The sequence below is a fragment of the Falco naumanni genome, chromosome 9, assembly GCF_017639655.2.
Source record: "Falco naumanni isolate bFalNau1 chromosome 9, bFalNau1.pat, whole genome shotgun sequence".
NCBI lineage: Eukaryota > Metazoa > Chordata > Aves > Falconiformes > Falconidae > Falco > Falco naumanni.
Window position 1 is genome coordinate 33972226 of NC_054062.1, and position 27210 is coordinate 33999435.

Below are 27210 nucleotides of genomic sequence, written 5' to 3' on the forward strand. Positions count from 1 at the left end.
CACAGTGATCTTGCCACTGAGGTGTGACGTCAGGGTGGACTTTGGCAAAGGGTGGTCAATCTGCCCAGATGCTGAACTTACCTAGATGAAAGCAGAATGGAGGCAAAAGGGATTGTTGCATCAAAGCCCATCAACTGCAAGCCTCAACCCATGGGGGTTTTCAGGGGATTTTCGGGTGCAGATTCTCATCAAAAAGGTCTAGTGGAAATAATAAGACCCAAACACTCCTTACCCAGTGGCCAGTCTCTAGGCTTGGAGGCTACTGTACTGGGCTCTGAACTGGGGACATTGCTGCACCATCTCAGGGTTTTCACAGCACAGCTCTTGGCTAGCTGAGGAGTTTCCAGCTCTGTTTCCAGTATCTGATCACACTGGGGCAGATGGGAGGGTGGAAGGAAAGACTCCCTAAGGGAATCTTCCCTTCTCATTTTTGGCACATAATCTTTATGCACCCTCTCCTGCCTCTTATTATTCAGGAGATTTTAGAAAAAACCTGGAAGCAAGCAGAAAAAACCCCAGTAATAAAATATGCAGACAGCCCAGAGAGGGAAGCAAGAGATAATGAAGAGTGCAAAACAGACCCTAGGGGTAAATCTTTACAGGGTGACTCAGTGGAAAAGAGCAAAGGCAAAGAGCAAAGGTTGCTGGCTGCACCCCCAGAGCAGGGGAAGAGTCATTCTCCCAAGGGATACTGTGGCTGCTGCTAACCAGGACACCCCACAGCAGGTCCCCTTAGCAGTGAGGATGATTCACCACTGAGCAAACTGCTGAGGGAATTGGGGGATGCTCCATCCCTTGGTAACCTCAAAGCCAGGACAGCTTTGCTGGAAGACCAGCAATGCAAGAACAACCAGGTGAAATTCTTCAGCTCTGCTAAAGGCAACAAATGATGTGCTGTAATAATCTATAGAGGCTTTATTTCCCATTCAGTGCCATTCATCTTTTCTACTATGGACCAGAAGCTTGTGAAAGCAGGTCCTGCTGTCTGCCTCTCTGACACAGCCACCTCAGCTTCAGCTCTTTTCCAGGCACTCCAATCTCTTTTCCTTACCATAAACTCACTCTTGCTGCTGGAAGGAGAGGACAGCTTGCCCTCTGACAAGCATTGTGTCGTGGTTTGATCCTAATTTCAAAGGTGTCCCCTTCCAGCTTCTCTCAAGTCCCTTCGCTGCTGTCCCATATCAGCTTTTTCATGGCCTGTGGTCCCCCATGGTTTTCTCCGGTGGTCCTCCTTGCCTTTCATCTGCAGCCACTGATAAAACCTGGTCTGCTCTCTGGGGTGCTGGAGTTGGGACTGTGTCAGCTCGGCTGTGTGCTGAGGCAGGACTGGGCTCGTGATTCACAACAGGGAAAACAGCTGTGTCAAACCAGTTCTTGGTTTGGCTCAAGCACCTTTGTTTTTGTTGCTGGAGGCATTGGCTTTGTGTGATGAAGGCAGACTTCCAGTGCCACAGGGAAGAGGTTTCCAGTGTTCCAGAGACAAGTTTGTACATGATAAAGGATGCATATTGCATGGACTCAAGAATTTGGATGGGAAACCTCAAAACTTGTGTTGGGGAGCAGGATTCCTCTGGCTGTGCCTCTCATCCTGGGCGAGGTGCTTTTTTAAACTTCCCTTGTCAGGAGGAGATTCCCAACAACCCTTGAGGTTCTGAAACCGCTCAAAAAAACCAGGACTGAGAAAAGTGATGGAGCAGCCTCTGACTGAATTTAATTAAATTTTTCCTCCTTGTTGCATCCTCTGTTTCTTTCTTCCTTTCTAAATAATGTTCAGCTGCAAAGCCCCTCATCATGCCCCTCACAGCATCTTTTCCTGCCTTGCCACCCCCTTTTTTTGCTGTTGCAGTGGTAGAGAAAGCACTGACTGCCAACAAGGTCCCCCAGTTCTTCCCTCCAAGGCAAAAGAGAAAAACTGAAAGTGTCTGAGCACTTCCTGCATAGTTGTGCTGGTGGCACTCAAAAGTCTTCAAAAGCCCTGAGCAGAGAGATCTCCTCTTGTTTTTCACCCTCCTGTCTTTGCATGCTGTCACACCCCCAAGCTGGTCCCACACCAGAATTGGGGATGGCAGTGAAGCTCTGTTTGATTCCCTCCCATGGATGAGTAAAACCAAACCCTTGCCTTGCTACAGAAAGACCTAGGTGGGGAGTCAGGCTTGCAACAAAACGGTCTGGTGTGGGGAGCAAGGCAGTGGGCAGGCAGGACAGGACCTTCTCTGATGGATGGTCCACCTTGCTCCACTTAATTGAGGTGCTTCTGATCAGGTTTCTTGCAGCAAACCAAGCTAAAGGCAATGATGAAATTTAATGGTGGTGTGTCTAGCTTAATTTCCATAGTAATTGCACTCGATTAGGAAACAGGCAGGTGACACAGTGAGTCTCAGCTGTGACTACGTGGTCTCTGCTGCCAGCAGAAGGCGATGTACTGCTGCCTGTCACCAGAAGAGCCCTCCCTAAGATGCTCTCCCCACTGCCCTGTGGACACAAGTGACATATCTGAAATCTGACAATGTCTTTGTGTGGTTCAGAGCCATTTCAGCTCAAACAGGCAGAAGAAGTTACCAGGTGGAGAAAGTGACCTGGTAGCCTCTGATTTTGTCTTACAGCTACATGTTTCAAGTGTAAAGTCCATGCTTTCCCACAGGGTGACCACTGATGGGTTGTTTGCTTATGCAGCAGCTGAGCTGCCATGCTGCAAATGTCACTAACAACTCTTTAAAGGCCAGTGCTTGAGTATCAGGTGGAGAAGCTGAACTGTCCATTCCCCATCTAAGCTATTGCCTCTCTAAGCTAGGACCATGGAGGCAACTCCTTCATGGGAAATCATGGAGAAAGCTTGAAGGAGTGTCTTCTGCAGCCTCTTGGAGCTCCTTGGGAGCAGATTATGATGCTCTCCTCCAAAAGCGTGCAGTACTTCATTAGAGTGATTAGAGGTAAATACAGCCATGCAACACTCCTTCAGGTGTGCCTAGTGGATGCTTCCTTAGTGCTTTTCTAATTCTTGTGTTTATAAACCTGTGCAGACTCTCCTCCTGCTAAATGCTGCTCTTTAACACAGATGGAGCCTTCACTGCCATGTCTATTAGACAGGGAGGAGCAGGTAAGGCCCACGCCATATGGGACACACTGGCTGGGAGGGTCCATGGAGCCAAGTGGGTCCAGTGTAAAGCTGAAGGCCCTAATGGGCCATATTGGCTCTAGGGAGACTCACCTGAGGCCTCCACCCACACCCATGGGCCCAGGAGCATATTTAAGCTCAGCCTCCAGGTTAGATAGATTTTTCAGCCTGTGCTGGAGTCTTGGTATCTGCTCTGTCTGTCTCATATCTGCTGTTCTTGGGTGGACCCAAAGCTGTTTTATGCCCTTGGTGCTTTGGGGAGTGCCGAAGGAGCCTTTTATGGGGCTTCAGCCTCAGATGCTTCTAGGCAGAGCCTTTTTGGGCATGCACTGTGTGTACTGGGTCACCCTATCTCATCCCCCTTGTGTTGTCTGGGGTCATGGATCATCTAAGGAGCTGTTATCATTCCCAAAGTGTCTGCTGCTTTCTCCTGTTTCACCTTGCACAGGTCTCTGAGGTAGGTGGGATGTACCCTGCAACCCTTTACTGCCTAATAGTTTTTTGTTGGGCCATGTATGTTGAGCACCTGAGGTCTGACTCTGCCACTAGGCTTTATCATATAAACGGGATGAGGTAACAGGAGCAATACTGTGCAAATTAATTTTTTTCTACAGGGAGAAACTGCTTAGGTGATGATACATACTCCTGCAAAGTGACCCATGGGCTGCCCTGTGAGCAAGGGCAGGAAAGTATCTGACTTGGTGCTGGTGTTACCCTTCTAAAAAGAAAACGATATTCAAAAACAAGTGAAAAAACCTCAAACGTGGTCAGGTAACAATGGTAAATACTTGGCTTTGAGAGGTTTAGAGCTATTTTATTTGTGAAACTGTCTTGCTTTTTTATACAGGTCTGGTCTTGGACCAGACCTTCTTAAGATAGTTCACCTAAGTCTGGTCTGGCAACAAGTGTTCTCAGCCTATTTTTTCGCAATTGCTCCCAAGAAAAAAGACTTATTGTGCTACCTGGGTGGAGGAATGCAGTCAAAACAAGTTATGGGTCTGTGATGAGACATACAAAAAGAGCTATTCTCTACCAACCCTGTGCAGAGTCTTGCAAGCCCCCTGTTTGCAAGGCACTGTCTGAGTGCTTTGTGCTTTATTGTGTGGAGGTTGCTAGGCTGCATTACTCAGGGCAGCAGCAAAGCCTGTCTCCTTTTTGTCTTCCTTGTTTCTCCCTCCTATCTCTGAAACGGGGTGTGTGTGTGTCTGAAATAACCCCCGAGCTTGGCCCCTTATGAGTTGTTGGTTGCTTACTATAGCTAGGTCTTTGGGGGGCTCAATAGATGGGGTTGGGCAGGGGGGAGAGCCTGAAGCACAGCAGAATGGTAGGAGTTGGGTTTACATCTCAATCAGAGGTCTCCTGAAACCTGATAAGCTGAAGAAAAGACTTTGCTCTGTTAATGCACAATGGTATTTTGTGCAATTGCAGGAAAATAGGGCAGGGATCGACTTCAAGAGATTGCGTGGCCCTTTTCCCTGTGGCTGGCTGCACTGTGATGAATGAATGTCTGACCTCTTTGCAAAGAGCTTCTGCTGATAGAGGTTTCTCCGTTTCTATAGTGAATTTATCCCAGCGCTTTACTGCTATAAAGATGTCTCATCTTGCTGCAATTTTACCCTATTACTTCTAACCCTAGCCCCAGCTGACATGGAAAGTTGTTTCTTTCCTTTATGAAAGGAATTTGAAAGATACCTCAGCTGCCACCCTATTTCCTTGGTCTCACACCTCACAGGTCCTGCTTTGCAGACCCCTGCTCTTTCTCTATAAACCCTCGGTAACCAGCTGAACCAGAGGGTCTGGTTCCCCAGTTAAGGCTGTGGGGTATGCTTGCTTTTCTACTTTCTAGGAGCTGTGGACAAAAGTCTGGCTTTGAGGAACCCATCATGCTTCCTTTGCTCAAGCAACTGACCTTGCAGTTATTTTAATCTTCCTCTGCTGCTCTTGGTTTGGACTTTGGTGCTGATGAGGTCTTCCTTAGGCTAGTGCAAAGCACTTGCCAGAATGAAAAAGATTCAGGAAACTTTTCCTTTAAGACTGTAATGTTTTCTACAAATCCTTGAGACGTGACCATATTTGTTAAAAACCAATGCAAATGCGCATACATTTCCCCCTCCCAGCCCCCCATGCTCTACCTTTCTGCATGGTTCATTAATTTGTAACCTCAACAAGTGTTAGGGAAACCTTTCTAATTTTGTCAATTGGCAATGCATGTGCTTTTTAATTTAGTTTAAAGATAGGTTTTTAAGTCAGGCTTTGCCTGTGCTATTGATTAGAATTAGAATATTGATTAGATTTAGTAAGTTGCTGTTTAAGAAGATCTTTGCTATGCTTCTTTAATGCCTTTCTCTGAGGGTCAAAGCATAACAGCTACAGGAGGGAGGAAGTGTTGCCCAGTAGTTGTTTATAAATATAGCATATTAAGCTAGGATACTTTAAAAGCCATTTTGTGTAACTTGCATTCAGTGAAATTAAGGCACTTGAATTACTTTGGAAAACAGCCTATTTAGGATAGGTCTGCACTGGAAAGTGTGGACAGAAGCTGTGCACCTGATGTGGATGGCCACTGTGTCCCTTGATCAGTGTAGGGCTAGTCCTCTCAAGAAATGTCTGGTTTGAGCTAAACCCAGCAACATAGAGGAAAAGGCACAAGTTGAGCTTACTGCGCTTTACACATGAAATTCTACAGATGTGCCTGAAGCATGGTCCTCCCCAGCAGTTTTTCTTAGAAATAAATTAAAAAAGCTAATAGCATGGTCAGAACTTTGGGTCTAGCCATATAACTGCAGAGAGGATGAGCTCCCTTATTGCAGGTCAGGCAGTGGAGGATCACCAGCCTGCAGTCAGATCACTTCTGGTTCTGCTTAAATTCAATGTAAAAAAAAATAAAAATATATATATATTCTTAGGTGCTTCAAGTGAAAGAACCAAACAGAAATAGATTGGAGCATCACTGGCATAGTAATTGATATTTTACAGTTTCTTTTTTCTTTTTTTAAAAAAAATATATACACAACATTAACTTTAAAATACAGTTTTTCTTGGGAGAAACTCCGTAGAAAAAAACTGACATTCTGGCTGCTCTTTCCCCTGTTCAATGTCAGGAGCTAGTTTTCTTCATTCATGTGCTTTCATACAAGAATAATGTTTGCCATCAGATGTTTTCCTGAACTGAGGTCCCTTGAAATGATCAAGTTTCCAGAAAGTCAAGAGACCATTCTGTCCAAAAGACATTTTTTTTTTATGACACAGCAATGTGTTTTAGAAAATCTTTAGAATATTGTGTACCTTTCCAGCTCTGGGAGTGGGTGGTCACTCCTTACTCGGATGTCACAGGAGCAGATTGCTCTTCAGTGAAACCTACTGGGAGCTTCTCTGCTTTGTGAGCAAATGCTGAGAGTCATTTCATGGCATCTAGTCCCTGAGACCTAAGGAGAATATGCTGACATTTGGCTTGAAGAAGTAGGAGTGTCCAGAAAACATGGAAAGCTTCATGTCAGTATGCATTCAAGTCCTACTTGGCCATTAGTTTTTTCAGTGTGCATGGTACCATCAACAATGTCTTTCTTGACATGCTGGGATGTAACTACCAGGCTCCCCTTGGTGCTGGGTATAAGAGTACATTGCTGAGCATCCTGATGTTGAAAGCAAGATATTTTATTTACCAGGGTAATCAAAGCTGACTTGGTAAGAATGCAGGCTCCACTAACAAACACTAAAGTGTCCCAAAAAGCCAATGATGGGATCATCTTCCAGTCGCTCCTAATCTCTGCTGCCACCCAGAGCATCAGTGTCTTGTATAGTGAGGATGGAGAACAAAGGCATGGGTGGTCCCTGGGGGTCTTGCTCTTTGCACTGGTATTTCAACTGATATTCCTCAAACATGAGAAATCATGGAGGCTTTTCCTGACTCTGACGTGTGTCTGGTTACCCATCAAACCTCTGCTGCACCCTACTGTTGGAAGGAGCTGAGGGAGCCAGAACTTGCTTAGAATTTAAATGATGCTTGACAAGCCTCAAGTGCAGCTGAAGAATCTTGTTTCCCTCTTTGGAAGAGATATGTGAGTTGTGAGGCATTAGGCCAATACTTGCTGCGTTTTATTTACATTTTTACAATTAAACAAGGGGTTGATAAGATTGACAAGGAAGATACGACTTAGGAGCTTGTTAGACAGCAACTTCTAAACTCTTTGGGCGATTTAAAGAACAGTAGGGTGTGAAGACTGTTTTCCAGTGCCAGATTAGAGTAATCAATAATAACATGCTCATTGACATAAAAGTCACTTCTTAAAAGTGATTTATCATTCATTGAAATGCAGGAGCTATGGTGTTTGACAAAGCCCCGGTGGAGCGATGGAGAATATGCCTGTCTGATTTCTCCTTCTCTTGTTGTGCCAGCAAGAGCAATCAATCATATTTAAGGAAGTGTTTTCTCCTTCGTGATCCCCTGTAGTTTGGGGGGGAAACGGTATCCAAGAGCATTAATTATTTATTCTGTATTGCCTTCTTCCTCTACTTGTGAGGTCTGGGCATTGCGCTGGGGAGTGGGGCCAATTTAATTTCTGGGCTGTATGTTGGGATTTGGAGCTTGAGTGTTTTAGAGGTTAACACTGGATACTCAGCTCCCTCTACGGTCAAAAGAGGGAGAGACACATTCCTTCAGGGGGTCTTTCCAGGTATGCTCTCCCGGAATTGGGTATTCTCTGTTTAGTAGATGAAGTCTTGCACCTTCCTGAAATTGTGGTGTAAACACCAGTCAAGGTGGTAGATCTCCCAGGTGCATGAGCTGTGAACTGAATGGTGCCCTTGGGTCAATACACCTGCTATGGTGTGACTAGAAGTGCATTTGCAAATGAGTAAAGGATAATCAGGACCGGTGTGGAAACACTGTTCTGCATTAAAAGACAATAGACCTCGAAATGCTTTTGTATAGCCTTGAAAATGTGGCAAGAAACGGGGAAGCTCACCGTGTTGGGCACTCTTGCCTACAGTCTGCCTAGGGGCTGCTGGAGGTGGGATGAGGCTAATGCAGAGGAACTGCAAGTACATGGTTTTTCACCTGTGTGGACTTGCTGCAAATGGGAGGTTGTAGTTTATCAGACTAGAGGAACTTCTTAAAGGATTGCAGAGGGATGCGGAGATGGATTTTTGGGTTTGCATCCCTATTTGCTGAGCACATGGGGTTTGGATGCCTTCTTAGCAGAACTGTAAGGCATAATGCAGGCAGCAGTTCCTCCTCCATTGCTTCCGGGGCTTAAATTAAAATGCTCAGAAGCTTGATCACCTCTGAGCTGCTCCGTTGTGAGCAGGAGAGGGGCATCTCTGCAGGCAAAGCAGCCCTCTCATGGTCAGGAAAATCCTGCTGCAGAATCTTCTCCATCAACTGCCGACAATACTGCTCCTATCCCAGGCACTTCAGTGAAGTGGGATAAATCCAGCTGTGGTTTCTGTGCCACACAGATAATGAGGAGCAATTATACAGTCTTCTCAGGGTAATTTCCACCATGGGGCTGTTGTGAGTAGTTTGCTGTCATTAGAATTTGGAAGGGGACCGTAAGTTCTATGGCATGTCTGTGCACCAAATATAGTGGTTGCAGCTGTAGCTGTGTTCCAGGAACGGGTCCCTTGTGAAGCTCGGAGATAATAAACTGATACGTGTGAGTACATGCAGATGATGATAGAATACAGTTTTCCACGATGGGGATTACTGTTACAAGTATGGGGCTGTTAGCTGACTTCCAGGTACCCATCTTCTAATTGGCTTTTTGGGGGTTTTTACCATGCTGAGGCTCAATCTGCTGGGAGGTATGGGATACTCAGTATTGTATTTCCTTGTTGCCAAATATGTTTGGTGTCAGCATGTGATAGCAAAGAAACAAATACGGAAATTCTTTGGCACATACATGACATTTGAGAGAATTTTGGCCCTATTTGGTTAAAGCCCATGACTTTTAATTTCTGCTTGCTTGCCTTGCAAAATGCTGGGGTTTCTGTGTTAAAGGGAAAGGTAATTGTTTCTTTCTCCTCTGCCTCCAGGGTGAGGCTAGAAAGTTTTTTACTGACAAGCAGCTCTGAAGAAATCAGTGGGAAAACAATTGCAACACTGAAAGAACAAGTTGAAATTGCAAATATTGTTACAGCCACTCTGAAGCCAGGACTGCGAGGTACTTGTTGCAGTAATCCAAATCCAGTTGGAAAGGTGTCCCTGGCAGGGAGCAGTGCCTCTACCTAGTCCTCGACAAGAAGGATTTTCTCTGAATTCAAATAGCTGCTGCTGGGTAGGTGTTGGGAGCTGCCTCAGTTGTGGTCTAATTGCCTGGTAACAGCTTGCAGTGCTTTCCAGCTTGGACTGAACTTACTCTGCCGAGGGAGTAGTAGGAAGTTTGTATCCAAGTATTTAAACATCTACTGGGCTAATTCAGTCCAATGGTAAAATTGCTGTTATGCTGAGAATTGTCATCTTTTTGGTTTTACAAGTCTGGTTTACTTTTAAAGTTTATTTTGTAACTCTCAAGAAATCAGCCAATGTAACCTTGAGGGGGGGGAAAAAAGCGCCAAAATTTTCTAGAGTGATGCTAGTATGCTGCTTGGATGGCTGACCAAAGCCAGTGTGCTGCAGGATGCGGCAGTTCATGAAATTGCTCCAGACTGGGCTGGATCCTTGCGCTTAGGGTGGTCAAATGCTCTCAGAGTGCTTGTGCAAGCACCAACTGTTAAAAGACAGCTGAAAGTGTAGGGATCTCATCCAAACCTTGTCTGATGTGCCTTTGCTTGTAGGCTGTGCTATGCAATTGAACAAGAATGTGGGATGATTCCCTAAGCTGTTTTAAGGGCATAGTGCTGGAAAGCATCTCAAAGATGACTTAACCCAGACCTCTGAACTCTTACAGCTGTGGAAGAAAGTCCAGTACCAAAACCTGAACTCTGCTGGTTCCTGTGTACCCATCACCTGCTCCACACCTGAGGACCAGCAAGGGAGCCATGGGAGGAGAAGTGAGGTTTTGTTGGGTGAAGTTCCCAGGTGCCTTTTTGGTTCTGTGGATGTTTCAGGCCCTGTTGCTGCCTTGAAAGGGTGACACTAATAAAGTAAATATGCAAACAAACAACTCCTCTGCTTTGGATGAGGACTCTTTCAGCTTCCTGCACCCAGAGCATCCTCAACAGAGAGGGCAGCAATGTGCTATCGAAGGACATATGAGAATGCCAGGGCCTGCCTCCTGGCAGCAATATGACCTTTAATTTTTTTGGTACCTATCAGTGCATGTCTTGGGGCAGTAGAGATGGGGCTTGATGGCAAAGTCATATGCATGCGAATGCACTAGGAAGATAGTGCTGATGTTGATGCCATCTGGTCCATCTCACTCTTTTATGCCACTGATATTTAAAAAAAATCTAGTGCCTTTGGAAAGAAATGTGTGTCTTGAGCAGGGTAATTGTCAGACCTATCTATAGAGATCAGAGGGATTCAAAAGCGGACATGAAACCAGGGCAGGAAGGAGGGCAGAATCCCACAGCAGTAGTGGCAACAGGAGGGACAGGCTGGGGAGGACCAGAGGATGGCACTAGGACATGTCTGTAGTCTGGTGTCACCTCCCAGCTGACCCTTAAATTACTCCTCTCTGAGCGCTAACTGGGGCAGGAGTGGGCTTGATGTCCTTCAGCAGGAACATCCCCTGGAAAGGAAAGCCTAAAGTATTCTTGCCATAAACATTATCAGCAATGCCTGGTCTGGGAGTGCTGGGGTCAGCGTTTGCAAGAAAGCCTCAGGCTGGCTAGAAATCGTAGATGTTGCAAACTGCTGCTCAGCGTTTTAGATTATTCAAGAAGTTGAACATTTCCTGTTTTCAGCTTGTGGCAGATGGTGTCTAATGCTAATTGCTCTGGACTTGATAGGCTTTTCCCTTTCTTTCTAGAAAGGTAACAAGAATTTATTTTGGGGAGCTACATGTAGGACTGTAAAACCAGACAGAAAAGGCAAAATGATAATCCCTGTATCTATTTTTCTTCTCGAGACTTGCCGCTCTTAGACTGATCTGCCATTTCCCAATCTTGTGCTGCAGTCATGAAGCTAAGTAATTTCCTAAGTTCCTAGGGAGGAAAATGTTGAAAATACATTACACTGTTCTTTAGAGTTCTTTAAACTTTTTCTGTAGGGTTTACAAAAAAAAGAGCTTTGTATTTCTTAATAGATACACAAAATGAATAACATAAATATTTATTTCCAAGTGCTTGTATTTCATCACTTTGAGTAGCTTCTCTCCTGAACAACTTGGAAACAGGAAAAGAAATGGGATTTCTTTTAATTCCACCAATTTCAGTGTAATTTTCTATAAGATAAGAACCTACGCTGCCTGCCAAATAAGAATACTGTACAGTTGCTTCAGGAACTGAGCCCATATGTGCACAATATAAAAGTGCATCAATAGTGATTACAGGAAAAGAACTTTGCTCGTGTAGAAAATAGCTACTGTTCTCGATCTGCTTAGTTATAAGTCAAATCAACTGGAAAATTCCAGGTTAACCAGACATAATGTTTTTTTTATGTAAACTCATGTCAGGCTTTCATCGTAAGGGCCCTTTGAGCTTGTTTATTTTTATATTGCTTTCTAAAAGTCTGTTCTTCTGATTGGTATGAGTTTTCTTCCAGTCCATGTCCCTCAAAGGTGTATTAATGTGTTTAATTTTATACATTGTAAATTTTGTTTGTTTGTGCTGTACTTTGAGTTGAGGCTTAGAGCATCTGCTCAGGACCAGACTTGCCTCTGTAGGCCTTCAGGGTAAGCTGGGGGAAGAAAGCTCCTGTTGACAAAGGTCTAAGTAACCACATTTTCATGGAGCAGTCAGGCTGGATATACTGCACGCAGCTCAGTCTCTGCAACGCATCACACCCATGTGCATATCGACGTGGCAAGCAACATGGCAAACAAATCTTACAAGGGCACTGATGCAGTTTTCCCTGAGGCAATCTGAGGCTGTAACCAGCCTAGATCTGGGCTGTCCTTATAACAGCATCTTGTAGTTGAGTTACAAGTGTCCTGTGTAATAGGGATGTGAGCAGTCAGATCGGAGCACGTCATGCTAAAACAGATCATGCTCGCACTTTGCAAAATCAGGATTATGTTTGTTTGTAAAAGCTGAGCAACGGGTGCATGAATTGGGATCTGATGTGATGGGTTGTGCACCAGCAGCTGTTCGGCTGATCTTTATGGTCTTGCACGTGTTGTGGCCATCTGCCTGATGTGAGTCATGGAGTGGTGGAAGGGAAAAGGGGAGGACAATGTTCCTCTTTACCATCAGATCTCTTGTCCTCTGCTCCCCCAAGATCTGTACACAACACACTAACACCGCAGACTAAATGACAGGGGAAGTGTGATTTGGGCTGTGTTGTGTCATCACGGATGTTTGGATGGAAATGTGGGTCTTGATCCTCACAAACTGCTTGTGGGGAACACTAAATTTACATAGTTTTACTGGTTCTATTTTCTGTTCCTAAATAGCAGATTCTTTTCTTAAAATGATTCCACTAACTATATCACCAGGTTTTTGAGATTACTTGCTTAGCTAATGAACTACTTACAGACTGCATCAGCACTGTACTAGTTATGGATGCTTTTGTGGATGTACAGTGTGATATTGCCCCTGTTCTTTGGTTAAGCAGAGAAAAGGATGGGGGAAGCCAGTACAAATGGTACCTTGGGCCTTTCACATCCTCTAAACAAGCAAGTATAACTGGTCAGTGGACTATTTCTATTACAATTCAAGCCTTAGCTAGAACAGCATTAGCAGGAAACACATGCAACTTCAATTTTGTTGACCCTGCTTTTATGCTTCAGAAGCATGTCTTCTTGAAATCAAACAAAACAGCAGCTCCACACTCCTGCTGTGCAGCTGTGAACTTCAGATCCTCACATGCACTTACAACCCTTTTGGCAGGGCTGGGCCCTGGAGCTGTGTGGGCTCCTCAGCTGCATGTTCTGTATTCCTGGCTGTGCAGCAGAGAGGGTTTACCAGTGTGGTGGGGTGGAGGAACCCTTGGAGGTCCATATCTGCTGACCTGACAGCTTCTTGGTGTGGTTGGCAGCTGCTACCAGCTTCCCAGCACCACATACTGTGGTCTTTAATCAGTCAGGAGGGAATGTATGGAAAGGAAATGAGTCTGGGTTGAGACACAATGTGTACTTGTCGTGGTCTGTTCTGGGAAGCCAATGTGCTGCTTATCTCCATCTCCTACAAGCCATGGCTGGCTGGAGCAGAGATTGTAATTCCTGCCTGCTGCTGAAGTGGGGAGCAATGCTTCTTGTAGGAGCACAGCTTGCTGTACCTTCCTTTATGTCTGACAGTTACAGCTGGAGGCTTGCTAATGGCTTACCTACTGGTTTGTTTCTTAATGTGGTGTTGGTGATGTGCTTAGGTAGGTGATGTTAAACTGCTTGTAAATGGCAAATATGAATGATTGTAAGTCTTACGGAATCAGAGAAAGTAACTTGGTCTCTAAAAGAAGCCCCCTGATAGATGTACATAAAGACCCTTAAATCTACATCAAATCCCATTGCTTCTCCCTGTCTTTTAAAGGTTACCCCATACCTCCTCTTCAGGACTGCCAGATCTAAGCAAAATGGGGTTGAATAGGTAGATCTGTTACTACCTTAAACTACATCAAGAATGCAATATCCCTTTAAAATTATCACCAGAAATATTTAAATCTATGCTTTCCTCTCCACCTTGTGCAGGTGTCTCACCAACGTGTGTTGCAGCCAGGGTGCTGCTGACACCTGGACAGAGAGGTGTGTGCTTGCACTGCTCCACTGCAGCTTCTTTTCCCCCCCCCAGCCGGTTGCTGCTTGCTTGCAGGAGTGAGCAGGCAGAGCCAGGGCCCAAGGAAGAAAGAGAGGTTTGTTCCTTTCAGAACGTTGTTATAATCCTCTCTTCTCATTACTTTGTGGAAAGCAATCAAAGCACTCTGTTTTTTCTTACTCTACCACTTCAGACTTGACTTTTGCATCAGCCTTTGAACTGATTAGTCCTGCTGGATTGATCTCAATGACGCTTGTTCCCTGAGATATGTAACCTGTAATGCCCACACACAGTGTAATGCTAACAGTCCTGCTGGCAGAGAGCGCCTCATTGGGTAAACCATGACTCCTTTGGTTCTCTCTCTCCAGCCCCTTTCCCAAGACAGCCTTTAAAGGAGGGTGCAAGAGCTCTGTGGCAGCATGAGCAATGCTGGCAGGCATTCTCGTTAGCAGAGTGGAGGTGTTCAGATGGAAGCTCTGTGGGAGAGATCTTGGCATTGCTAGGAGGCAGCGAGTGCTAAGAGTGATCATCCTCCAGCAAACCTAACCTCTTGGCCTTATTCTACACCAGGCTCTAGGTCAGCTCGAGCCTGGCTGTCCTGCTCCTTGGCCCCAGGCTCCCCCTGGCAGCTCTTCTTGGGGCCAGCAGCAGCAGAGATGGATGGAGAGCTGGGCCGGAAGCTCAGGTGATGGCTGGCTGCTGTTGGGAAAGGCAACTCTCTTTTTTCTGTGAGAGCAGCTGCTTTGGCACAGCCACAACACCAACCCCAGCACCAGCAAGGAGAAGCAGAGGTACTTTCTGTTTTTTTGTTTGGTTTTTTTTTTTTTTTTTCATCTGAAAGTGGCAAAAGCCATTTCTGCCTGGGCTGTGGAGGAGCTCAGCTGTGTGATGGAGCAGAGAGAAATGGAAACCCTTTAAACAAATACAGAAAACCTAATAACCATGGAGTAAGTCTTCCAGTTTCAAGATAGGGTCTTAAACTCAGATGTAAAGCTGTGAAGAAGCCATGGTCCTTTGTTGTAATGTGCACTGGAGAAGTGGCTCTGGTTTTTGAGACTTGCAAGTTGTTACTACTTTGATGTAAAGGCTGTTGCAGAGCCTCAGCACTCCCATGGCTACAAACCCTCTTGCAGTTCTTGGGCTAAATGGGTTCAGGGCCAGCCTGCATCCGTTTGTTCTCATGCCACCATTGTCCTCTCACCCAAATGGCTCCTCTCCCTCCCCAGTGTGTCTCTTCCTCCCCCAGTTTATATATTTATAGTGAGATATAGTACTTCTTTCCACCTGTGTTTTTACCCATATTAAATGAATCAAGCTCTCTGTTTCTTGGCATTATGTGAAGGTGTATGTAAAGCACACACCACCAAGGCTTGCAATGACGCATCCTAAGAGGATTTTTTCAGGGCTGAAGGAACAAATAAGATTTCCTCTTATCCCCTTGAGAGCAAGATGTTACTTGGATGTACGTGTTTGTTTTTTTTATAAAGATATTTTCCAAATAGCAACATTTTTCTAGAAGTTTGGGGGCCTCAGTGCTTGTTGCAGAGGTTGTTTCAATCAGAAAACACAGCTTGTTCGGGGTTGTCTCAAATAGATGCTTTCTTGCTTGGCAAGTGCATGGGAAGAAGACCTACTTTGTGAGACTGATAGGGGGTTAGTAAAAGATCTGTTTGTTCCCTTTTCTGCTAAAAAGAACATCTGATATCTAGGAATACTTCTAAAAACAAACCCAAGAGGGCAGTTGTTTTTTTTTTTTGAGATGAAAGTATGGTCTGCTGACTTATGTAAGATGCCATCTTCTGTGAGGAGACAGCTTGGATGGCATGGTGACAGCTGACAAAAACAGTTAGCACTTGTAATGCTGCACAGAGTTAAATATTTGTGCTAACTACAAATGCCAAGAGCTGATACTTGCATACCCATTTCAAAACATTGCAAAAACAAAAGCATGGGAGGTTAAATGCAAATGTTTAAAAAGCCACACCTACATCTGTGCAAAAGAATGTACAGATTTATACATTTTTTTAAAGCCAAGATGTGTTCTGGAGTGACTAACCAGAAATCTTCAGTTTTACTTTTAACAAACCTAATGTCTTAGTAGGTTTGGAAGCTTGCAACAAAAGGTGCACCTCAAATGCTTTATCATGGATACATGGGGCATCAAACAACTGCTGGTTTTGATTCAACTCTGGCAAAGCTGCCAGTGGTTATCTAAAAACTGGTTGAGCATGGGCTTCAGACGCTGCTCTCCGAGAGCTTCTGTGTAGGCCTGGGTGAAGATGAGCACTTGCTCCTGCTGCCATCTTCAAGAAGAGGGGCAGTTGCTCAAGCTAACACACCACGCCAGTGGCAGAGGCGTCACCCTGTGACACACTGAACTGCAGTTGCTCCACACATTAATTTTTGGGCTGGAAACAAGCCAAATGCCACTATGTTATTTGTCGAGTTCACACCACTTACTGGCGACCAGAGCATCCACTTGTGTGTTTGCCCTCAAAACACAACCCTACCTGAGACTAGGCTGCTCTGCTGTCACTGCACAAGGAACTACTTACTTTAAATGTTTATCATAGAACCATAGCATGGTTTGGGTTGGAAGGGACCTTAAAGATCATCTAGTTCCAACCTCCCTGCCATGGGCAGGGACACCTCCCACTAGACCAGGTTGCTCAAAGCCCCATCCAGCCTGGCCTTGAACGCTTCCAGGGATGGGGCATCCACAGCTTCTCTGGGCAACCTGTGCCAGTGCCTCACCACCTTCACAGTACAGAATTCCTTCCTACTAACTCATCTAACTCTACCCTCTTTCAGTTCAAAACCGTTACCCCTTGTCCTGTTGCTACAGGCCCTGCTAAAAAGTCTGTCCCCATCTTTCTTATAAGCCCCCTTTAAATACTGAAAGGTCGCTGTAAGGTGTCCCTGGCACCTTCTCTTCTCCGGGCTTGAACAACCCAAACTCCTCCAGCCCCCTGATCATCTTCACAGCCTCCTCTGGACTCGCTCCTATGGGTCTGTGTCCTCCTTGTGCTGGGGGCCCGGAGCTGGACTCGGTACCCCAGGTGGGGTCTCACCAGAGCGGAGCAGAGGGGGAGAATCGCCTCCATGGACCTGCTGGCCACGCTGCTTTTGATGTGGCCCAGGTTATGGTTGGCTTTGTAATATGATTTCCCTTTCTTTTTGCTATTGTCCATCTCTCTCTCTTTCCAGGTTGCCTTTCGTTCTGCAGAGACAGCCCTACCCCCGCCCCCCGCTCCTGTCCCCCACTTGGGGCATGTTTCCTAGTGCTGTGAAACATCCCTTGGCTACCTCCCTCTTTGCAAATTAGATGCTACCTAACTGGAAGCATCCTATGAAGAGCAACTAAGGACTGTGGGTTTGTCTAGTTTGAAGAAAAGGAGGGGTGATCCCATTGCTCTCTGCAGCTTCCTGAGGAGGGGAAGTGGAGAAGGAGGTGCTGATCTCTTCTCCCTGGGATCCAGTGATGTGATGTTCTGTGTAGGGATAGTTCAAGGTTGCATCAGGGAAGGTTCAGCCTTGACATTAGGAAGTATTTCTTCATTGAGAGGATGGTCAAACACCTGGAAAGGCTTCCTAGAAGGGTGGTTGATGATCCAAGCCTGTCAGTGTTCAAGAGGCATTTGGATGAATGCTCTCAATAACATGCTTTAACTTTTGGTCAGCCCTGAAGTGGTCAGGCAGTTGGACTAGACTGATCTGCAGGTTCCCTTCTAGCTGGAACTACTCTGTAACATGACTGCTCCTCAACGTTGCTTCCCACAACTTAAATATCCTTTGGATGTTTGCCAGGTGGTGTTTACCCCGGGTACCTAAATTAATAAAGCTGTGCTTGTGGGAGGCTGGTCCCAAACCATACCCTGCTTGTGGTGTTTGACACGGGGTCACACCTGATCCACCCAGAAGGGTTTAATGCTCTGTTTGACCAGTAGCTCTTGTCTTATAACTTGCACAGAAAACTTTCTTCCCAGAAAACGCAGGAATGCTGTGCCGCTTACAAATGTGTCATAGATCCAGTGACAGGGGTTAAGAGCAATTGGAAGTATACTGGCATGGCCTCTGAATAAAATGTCATCAGCCTCAGCTGATCTTGCACTAACCCAGTATTCTCGGTGCACAAAGATGACTCTGTTAATGCAGACCTCCTGAATCCAAGGGGCCTCCTCCTGCTTTGCTAATTAGGACTCTGAGCTCAGGGAGCTGCTTGCTCCTCAACCCTCCCAACTGCCGTTGTCAGGTGCTCCTCTCTCCGTGGAAGTTTCCACCGTGGCGTGCGGAAGCAGCTCCTCAGATCTGGGGTGCCAACACCAAGCAGGGGGCGAGGGTGGTTTATAAACCCCCTCTTTTTTTTTTGGGAGGCTTTTAACCAAAAGGCAGCGTTCCGCGGGTGCTGCAGCGCCGATTTTGCAGCCCTTAAACGCGGAGGGAGCGTTTTCCCGCCACTGCCGCCCGCCGCTCGCCCTTGCGTTCCCGCCCAAAGCGCGGAGCGGCGCGCAAGGGCGGGCGGCAGTGGCGGGAAGCCGCCCAGCAGGCGGCGCTGCCGTGAGGGCGCGGCGGGGAGGCGCCGGGCAATCTCGGTGTCGGGGCGGGGAAGAGCGGGGCCGCGCCGGGACCCTGCGAGGCTGAGGAGAAGGAGGAGGAGAAGGAGGAGGAGGTGGTGGCGGCGGTAGCAGCAGCGATGGTGAGCGGGGTGGTGGGTCCCTCAGCCGGCCGGCGCACGGTGGGGTGAAGGATAAGGGTGTCCCCCGGCGCGGCCTGCGCTGGCCCGGCTCTGAGGCGGTGAGGCCGGGGCCTTGTCCGGCGGAGGGCGGGTGTGGGCCGGGGGCTCTCGGTCGCCTCTCAGGGGCCACCTGGCCGAGCTCGGCCGCCGGGGAGGGGTGTCCGGGGGGGGGTGTCCGGCGGGAGGGGTCCGCCGGACCCCTCCCGCCGGACACCCCCCCCCGGACACCCCCCCCCGGCGGCCGGGCGAGGCCCGTGCGTTACCCCTAAACTGTGAGGGGGGTTGTGTATGTGTGTGCGTCACTTGCAGGCCTGCAAGCCATGCAGTGCTTTCCTTGTCCCCCACAGGTGTCTCGTTTCAGGGCAGGGAGGGTTAGAAATGGTGTTTTCGGCAGGCTCTATGGGTTTATTTCAGCGGGGTGGGGTGGGATTTTTTTTTTTTTTTCCCCTGCTTGGTCTGGATTTTGGTGAAGGTGCCTGAGTTCTGATGAAAGATACATGGCTAATGAACACTTGGTTTACTTATTTATGATTTTTAAATTTGGGCTAGAAGGAGCAGAGAAACAAACTCTTCAGTTGCAACCGGCGTTGCTTGAAATATAGCTGGCTTTGGCACACAGTGGTATGGCATGCATTTTTCTGAGTCCTTAAACCTGGAAAGAGTGCTAGCTTTCCCCCCTGCTGAAAGGTACCTTGAAATTGTGGCTGCTACTGGGTGGTAGACGAAATAGCATCATCTCTGGCCAACTGTCTTTTCCCACTTGGTCATGGGGAGCGGCTGTCCATGCCCAAACACTCAAGTGCTGCTTCCTCTTCCCACTGTGGTGTGGAGCTGTGCCCAACCAGTGTGTCACCACCTCAACATGGGGGACAAAGGCAGAGCTCGTCACATGCCTTGCATCTGTTGGCATGTGTAGCCTGGGACAGCATCGAGAGCTTGTACGGCTTGTTGCTTTCAAGTTGCCAAAAGCTAGCTCTTTTGAAACTGAGTAAATATAGCGCACTTTCTGCACGGTGTGGTCTAGACTGGCCTGGGGTTGCTGGGAGCATGCTGTGTGGTCAGGCTGTTCTCACCTTAGTCTCTCTGTGCCAAGGCTTTGTGGAGAAAACTGCTGTTCTGCTTACTGCATCTGGAAGACCTGCACAGGTGTGCTGTTTTGTTTGTTAGACTAAACAGTAGCTACTGCACAGGGTTTCAGGTTCTGGAAAGCTAATGAAGTTGGCTGTATACTCAGGGGCTGAAGCTTTTTCTGGAGGAACACTGATAGACAGCATTTTTCCTAAACTGTGGTTTTACTCTGCGATCCTTCCCATGACCTTAGTCAAAGGGATTGTGAGGGACTAGAAACTTTCCTACCTAAATGAAAAAAAACCAACTGGTTCTTTCATGTACTGTGTGCTTCTAGCGTACTAAGAGGTTTCCACCATCTCACTACCCTTTAAAGTCACAGATGTATTGCTGACCTGAGCAGGGGAAGGTCTGCTGAGATGACATCTGGCTCATTGTCTTTGATTTCTTCAGTGCATATATCTGTGGTTTGGTGGTGTTAGGATAAAACTAATCACAGCATTTATTGTGTGCATGTGGTTTGACTGGTGTGGCAGCAAACAAAACCTTGCTGTGACTCTCTTGGCAAAAGGGATTCAGTATAGCCTATTTTCTGTAAGTATGGATTTTGAGGTGCTGCTTATCTTTTCTGCCAAACACTCTGTTCTGGCAATAAAAAGGCATAGTTTCAATCCGATCTTGTGCACCCCACCACAGACCCCGGCATGCAATGAGGGTTGTTTCAGAAGGCCTGATCCGTTGATGCTCTCTGGTTTTTGGAAATGGAGTGATGCATTTTGACCAGAACTATGGCTTTTGTTCCCTGTGTCCCAGGTGGTTGAAGACATTCCCTTTCAAGAATCAGCAGGCCTTTTTTTCTGGAGTACTTAGTACTGAAATCTCTGTGTACTGGCTAAATGGCCCTTTACTGGTTAGTGGAGCCATAGGGGCTTTGAAGTACGTTTTGGTACTGTCCTTAGAGTGGGATGTATAACTGAGATTTGGATTTTGTCAATCGATGTTGTAGTAGCAGGTGCGTTGGTGTCTTTGCAGTGGGCTGTAGTGATTGTGATACCATTTTCCTTTTTAGGAAAGATTTGTGTGTCTCAGAAATTTCCAGGTAAAAGTCACTTGAAAGCCCTTATGTTCTGTGTGTTTCTGTTTCCTTTGACACTCAAAGCTTATCAAGATCCATCTGTGCCACGTATGGGGAAGGGCATGTGACTAGGTATCAGAAGGGCCAAAGGGTTTTGTGCGTTGGTGTTGATAAGATAGTCTTCGAGGATGCTGCACTGTGGTCAAAGTTGCCCAAGAACAGAGTCATTAATGTATAATAGTGGCATTCAGTTTGTGCTGATACTAGGGGCTTTGTCAAGAGGCTTGCATAACTCTGCTAGAAAGCTGTGCCAGGTCTTGATGCTGCCTTTGTTCGTGGATGCCCATTCCCAGAATAATTGCTATGCTATAGTCTGCTTTCAGACAGCTCGAACCAAGACTTTATCTCCTAATGCTGCACGTACCTCTGCATGGCACTGAGCTACTAGCAAAATGTTTCAAATAAATACCCATTTTGTTCCCCAGAAGGCATGCAGAAAGGACTGTGTGATTTGCATCTGTGAGGATTCTGAGTGGAAGAATGAACAAATGTGTCCAGATGAGTCCCAGCACACAGGGAACTGAGCACTTTTTTTAATCCTAATTATTGCGGATGCTGAGAGAGGGCGATTCCTTGCGAAAACTGGACCTTCTTGGAGCCGGTGACCCATAAAGTTCCGTAACAGGTTCATGTAGGACATCGGTTGACTGAACCCTGTCTCTGAGGAGATTTGAGATCTGTGCTACCTGGAGCATGCCTAGATGTTTCCAGAAATTTTGCTTTATAAATTGGTTTGTTGTAGTGAGCAAAGTGAACAATAGGTAGAAATATCTTGTGCATGTTTTGGGTTAAATGAAATCTGCAGTCGTGCCTGATTTGGTTTCATTCAGGCTGTTGTAAAACTGCACATTTTTTGAGCCTCAAATCGGCCTTTCTCCATCTTGTTTTGGTAGTTTTACCTACCTTCTCTGCAGTGGAATCTGGGATGCTGATGCTGTTAACTGTGAGTTGCTCCCTTGTTTGTTTTTGTGCTGAAGCTATAATTAGCCATTGTCTAGCCACTCCCCTTGAACTCTCAGGGCTGGTGGGATAGTATGTATACATTAATTTAGCAACCACTGTATATGGCCAAAAAAAATTGCCATTGCTCTGAAAACAAACAAAAGAAAAAGTTTCATTATGGCATTGGTGGAAATAAATGAATGCAGAAGAAACTGGTGGTGCCAGGAAGCTGTGGTAAGATGAGCATGACCTGGATTTTTTTTTCTTTCATGTAGTTTAGCCCATACATCTAAAGGTTCCTGACTTGATTTCTGAAAGATCCTGTGTATGGCATCGCTCTGTGCCCACATCCTTTGGTGAAGGGGCAGCATGCAGGCCAAACCCTGAGCTATAATTAGGAGGTGACTAACAAATACTCTCTGCCCGGTGCTTATGTAAAGATATTTGTCACACTGGGGCTGGTAGGGAGGGATGGACAGAGGAGCAGATTTCACTACTGAAGTGCAAATCAAAACACTGCCGGCACATGCAGCAACTGGTACCCTTCGAGGCTGAAGTGACATTGCTCAGTCCCATTCCCTGGCTCTCCAGTAAGAAGCTAGCTGGCTGGCAGCTTGCAAGTCCAGTACTTACCTGCACCTAGGCCAGTTATGCTGGGCAGACATGCCTTTTGTGGCCAGAGCATGTACAGGCAACAAAGTGTTAGCTAAGGCATGGCTAATTGAAGTCTTCCTCCTTCTTAGGAGCTGAATAAATAAATGAAGCTGCTGTGTCGTTGCTGGTTTTGTGTGGTTTATTTTTAATCAGGAAGCATTCTCCTGGGAAAAACTTGTTACATAGGGCACAGGCCTTAATTACAGCGGTAATACCTGTATTGTTCATGTTGCCGTAATCAGAGTTGACCTAGCTCATGCAGTTGCTGTGAGTGATCTCTCTGCCTTGATTTTCTGCGTGCCAGGTTGCATGACACTGCCTCGTTCACTGGCTCTGTTAAGTGAGGAAGACAAATGGCAAACGCAGATGTTAAGGTTTGGGCATGGCAAGGTGTCACAGGGTCCCTGGTTTGAGAAAATGTGTGGCCTCAGGTGAAAGCTGAGGATGTGGTTTGGTCTTAGCAGCTCCTACTCACACAGTGAGCTTAAGATTCATGTTATTGCTTAAAATAAACTTGCCTTTAAAAGCTACTTTTATTCTGTGGCCCACTTTGAATACTCTCCTGGGGGGAGAAAGATTCTGCTGATAAAACATTTTTTCTACTTTTTCCACAGGTAAACTTTTAACGGTGCTTCCACTTTACAGTGTCAGAAACGGGAGGCGCTTATAACAATAGTGTGAGGTCCTTCAGTTTACTGCCTGTTTCTCTGTCTCTTTTTATTTTTATTTTTTTAAGCTTATTTTGAGTCCTAAAACTCACAGCCGAGGAAATACTGTTCTGGCAAAACTGCAAAGTGTGCTCTCTTTAGTTCTGACATTTTTCCCCCCCTCTTTTCTATCATCTGGGACAGGAGAGCATTACTGCAGTTAATTTGTCCTCTTTTGTAGTGGCTTAAGTGCTATCCCTGGAAGGAGCTCAGCTAGCTAATGGCTTTTGGAAATAAAGTACTAAGGATGTATTCCTAATCTGTGGAGCTAAAAATTCAATATGTAAACTGCTTGGGTTGCTGGGTGCATTAATATCAGTACAAATGAACACTGCAAGTCCTAATGATAGCAATTAGTATTTTGTCTGATACCTGGGTCTGTCTTAATGCTCTGAGAATTAAAACCAAATCCTCCAGTGGAGATTTTTTTCCCCCATGCTTTTTAGTGCACTCATAAGTCGGGCTTTTAAACTCCTTCTAAAATAATCCTATGTCTTTTGAAGCTTTTGTGCGTAGAAGGTTCTCTTAAGGAAATAAAACCAGCTTATCTACTCTCCTGTAATGGGAAAGGAAACCTTTATTTTTTTGATGCCTTCACAAATAAGCAGGTTATTGTCTTGCATGAAATTCTGTCCTGTAGATAAGGCTTAAAATCAGGTCAGCTTGTTGTCTTTAGCCCAGCTGGGGAAGCAGTAATAGCAGGAGTGAATGAATGCTATAATCCTGCAAAGCTGGAAGTGCATCTCTTCTTACTGCATGTGATGTGCATTTCTTTTGGCTGAGGTTGATTAGAAAAAAACCCACCCCCACCTGTTTTTTACTCTGTTAGGAGCAGCTTCTCCAGGGCAGTAGGGGAAGAGATTCACATGGCTTGGCTGAACATGGGATATTTATTACCCCTTCTCCCCTCCCTGTGAAATAAGGAAGCAGTGTAGGGCTGCAGCAGTGAGGCTGCAATCACATGTTGTTGGGTAATAAAACCAGAGTACATTCAAATGCAACTTTCTAAATGCCCTCTAGTTTCTGTAGGATTAAGTCAGTAATTCAGAGGGTAGAGGTCCCTTGTATCTTGCTGGATGCTTTGGGGCAAAGAGGCACTTCAAAAACACTGAATGCGTAGTTAGCTAGGGAGCTGAGCAGTTGTTTCATTGCTAATTCCTCTTCCATGCCAATTTTCACTGTTTTTTTTTAAATCTCTCTTTTTGGTATCCTCCTAAATTAATCAGTCTCATCCTCCAACCTCTTGTAAGTATGGAAGTAAGAAGGAGAAAATGAGAAACAGAGAGAAAACTTCATCCTGTTGAACTGTATTCTTTGTGGAGTGATGTCAGATTGTTGAAGCAAGAAAGGGAAAGAAATTCTTCAGTGGCTTAGAGTTAAGATAATGAAAATCTTATCTTATTTATTCAAAACTTGGACATACCATTGAGTTACCATGTATGCTGGTGTGCATACTTCTAGCTTGGACTTAACTTAAGGTAAAATATTTTGTCTTGTATCTCAGGAATAGAAAAGTGAGCGGAGGCACAGTGCCTTGTTACCTTACCACAAGTACAGCAGAAAGGTGGATGTGCTCATTCATCCGTGATGTCTTTGTTATGCACCTGAGCCTTTTTTGCTTGTAATGTGGCTGAGAAGATACTTCTGTGCAGCAGCATGCTGGGGTTACTGTGGTGTCATGCATTTCAGAAGTCCCATCTGCGCTTTGCTTGGGATTACGGCAGTTCAGAGTTGAGCAGCCTGACTCTGACAGTCTGTGGACTAGAGCACTGCTTTGATGGGCTCTTGGAAAAGAGTAGACAGTTGGGCCTTTCTGGTGGGCTTTCTTATCTTGTGATAGGTTGCAAGACTTGCCACTGGTATTGGTTAAGTCTAGAAAAGCTGACATATTTTTCCTCCCGTCCCAGTGGAGAGCTGATGTGCTGCAGAACACAGTGGTTTCAGTGAGGAGGCTGTGATTTGACAACTAAATGTGCAGTTGACTAGGGTCTTCTGTCCAGAGCTTTCTCCAAGAATGAGATCAATCTCTTGGCAGATTTATTTATTTTATTTTAACTTGGCCGTTGACTTAAGTGACTTATGTCTAGAAGATCATGTTCTGTTTCGATGTTGAGCTTATAGCTTTACAGTATTGTCCATCTTCAGGAGAAAGAAGCACAGCCCACTTTATATTCGGTGCTGCAGCATTTTCTTGCCATCAGCTGAAAACAGCTAATGAGACACCACATTAGTGACTCTGTTTCCATCCTTTAAGTGCAGTTCAAAATTGAGTGATATCCTGTCATTTGTTCTAGGCAGTGAACCACAGTCATCATTGTTGGTTAGACACTCCCTCCCAGGGTTTTTCAGAGAAGATTGTGCAAACTTGATGAAACTTAAGTACCACCTCTGGTTAATTGAAAAAGGTAGGTCTTCCCTTAAATTCTAGGGTTAAATCAGCTTTGTGGTGACTGGACTGGAGGACTGGGTATTAGCTAGGACATTGCCTAACTGCAGCGATTTATGTGGCTGCCTTGTTTTCAAGGCTGAAGTAGTTGGTGTGTTTTTAAATTGCCTTTTGCTAGGCAGATGGGTGCTAGTTAGACTTCTTACAGCTGGGTACTGCTCCTTATGAGGAGACCTGGTTTTGCCCAGTTTAGTCTGTGCCCCTTCAGCCTGTGCTCAGCAGGGGTGATACTAGTCCTCTGCAATGGATTGACACTGCTGTTTTGCTGGAATTTTTTAGCTTTATGTTTGGGTTGCTTAAATATTTTTAAACTCTCTCACGATGTTCATTTTGCTGCTTTTCCAAAGTAGTGAGCATTCATTAGCGTTGTTTTTTCGGTAAGGAAATCCTGCCTTCCTCTGTTGATTATTTGGAAGAATGTGGATTTTTCAGGCTTTTTTGTAGCCTGTCCAGTTGTATTGGAATGACACGTTACCCCTAAAGGTGACCTTAAAAAAAATTAAATACTGCTTCTGTTGCTGACGTGACCTGAAAGTGAGATCTGTAAAGGGTCATGGGAAGGAAAGTTTTAGCAGTTTATTTATAGCTGTCTTTGCAAGTTGCTCTAACCCCACTAAGAGTATGGCAGCATAGGTATCAAGGATGTATTCCTTTCAAGATTTAGTAACAAATCTTTTGAACGGTCCCATGTATTTTCAGTGGTGTTTGGAAAGTGAAACTTCATAGAGCTGGAGATCCCTCCAGAAAATTCCCCAACAAAACTGGTCAGAACTAAGCTTGATGGTAGGTTAAAAGGCCAGAAGGATTTGAAGAGCTCTCTGGGGGCAGCTGAAAAAGCTTTAAAAAAATTAAAGTAAAAATGCACAAGTTTTTGTCTGTAACATGCAATGACCCCCTCCCAAATACTCATCTTTGATCATAGCTCTAAACAAGGTGTGATTACCTGGATTGTTCTTATCTCTAGAAACCTTTTTCCAGGGAATTGTAACAAAGACCTCTGTTTTGGGGGAAGTGGCCTTTTTCCCTTGTGCATGTCCGGTTTTCCCTACCCTGTTCTTCTGAGACTCTTGAAGAGAGCGTGCTTTGAAGCTATTGATTAAGGTACTTGGGCTCTGTCCCAGCAATAATTGGTAGTTTGACGTTGTAATTGTTATTGCATCAGTTTTCTGTTTTTTATATTGGCAGCAACAGTGTTTGTCTCTTTCGTCCTCCCTTTGTATGGAACGTACTAATTATATGTTAAGGAATTGCTGAGTGCTTGCATCTTTAAAAATCCAGCACTAGGTACTTAATAGATGTGCTTTGATGGTACCCAATGAAGAGTGGCTTCTTTCTGGTGGATGTATTGTAGTAGTTCAGTCTTCATTTGCTGAATCCTTTCCAAGGAATCCTGATAATTCCTTGGAAAAAAAATATTAACACAGTTGCTTCTCTTGGACTGTAGTAAGATCTTGTCATGAGTCTTGAATATCTTGCATATCTTAGTCATCTGGCCTTGGCACTTTTCTCTGAATATTTGAAGTCTCTCAAGATGTGTATTTTTAACGGTGGCCCTTGACAGAAAGAGAATGACAACTATCTCCTACCTGTTCGGTTTACAGGAATTAAGGAAAGCAT

General features: G+C 45.5%; 1 protein-coding gene across 4 annotated transcripts in view; it reads left to right on the plus strand.

Moving 5' to 3' along the window:
* The first annotated feature begins 18488 nt into the window (after positions 1-18488).
* SGPL1 (sphingosine-1-phosphate lyase 1) overlaps positions 18489-27210 on the plus strand; it is a 32328-nt gene continuing 23606 nt past the window's right edge. The window contains exons 1-3 of one of the 4 annotated variants that reach the window (XM_040607121.1): positions 18515-18602; positions 25442-25552; positions 26572-26694. Coding sequence is in view for 1 of the 4 variants with exons in the window: in XM_040607120.1 (XP_040463054.1) it covers positions 18600-18602 (3 nt within the window). In the remaining 3 variants the exon portion in view is untranslated. Of the gene's footprint in view, positions 18603-22584; positions 25553-26557; positions 26695-27210 lie in introns of those variants that run through there. The other 3 variants (XM_040607122.1, XM_040607120.1, XM_040607123.1) reach the window with 3 other exon arrangements.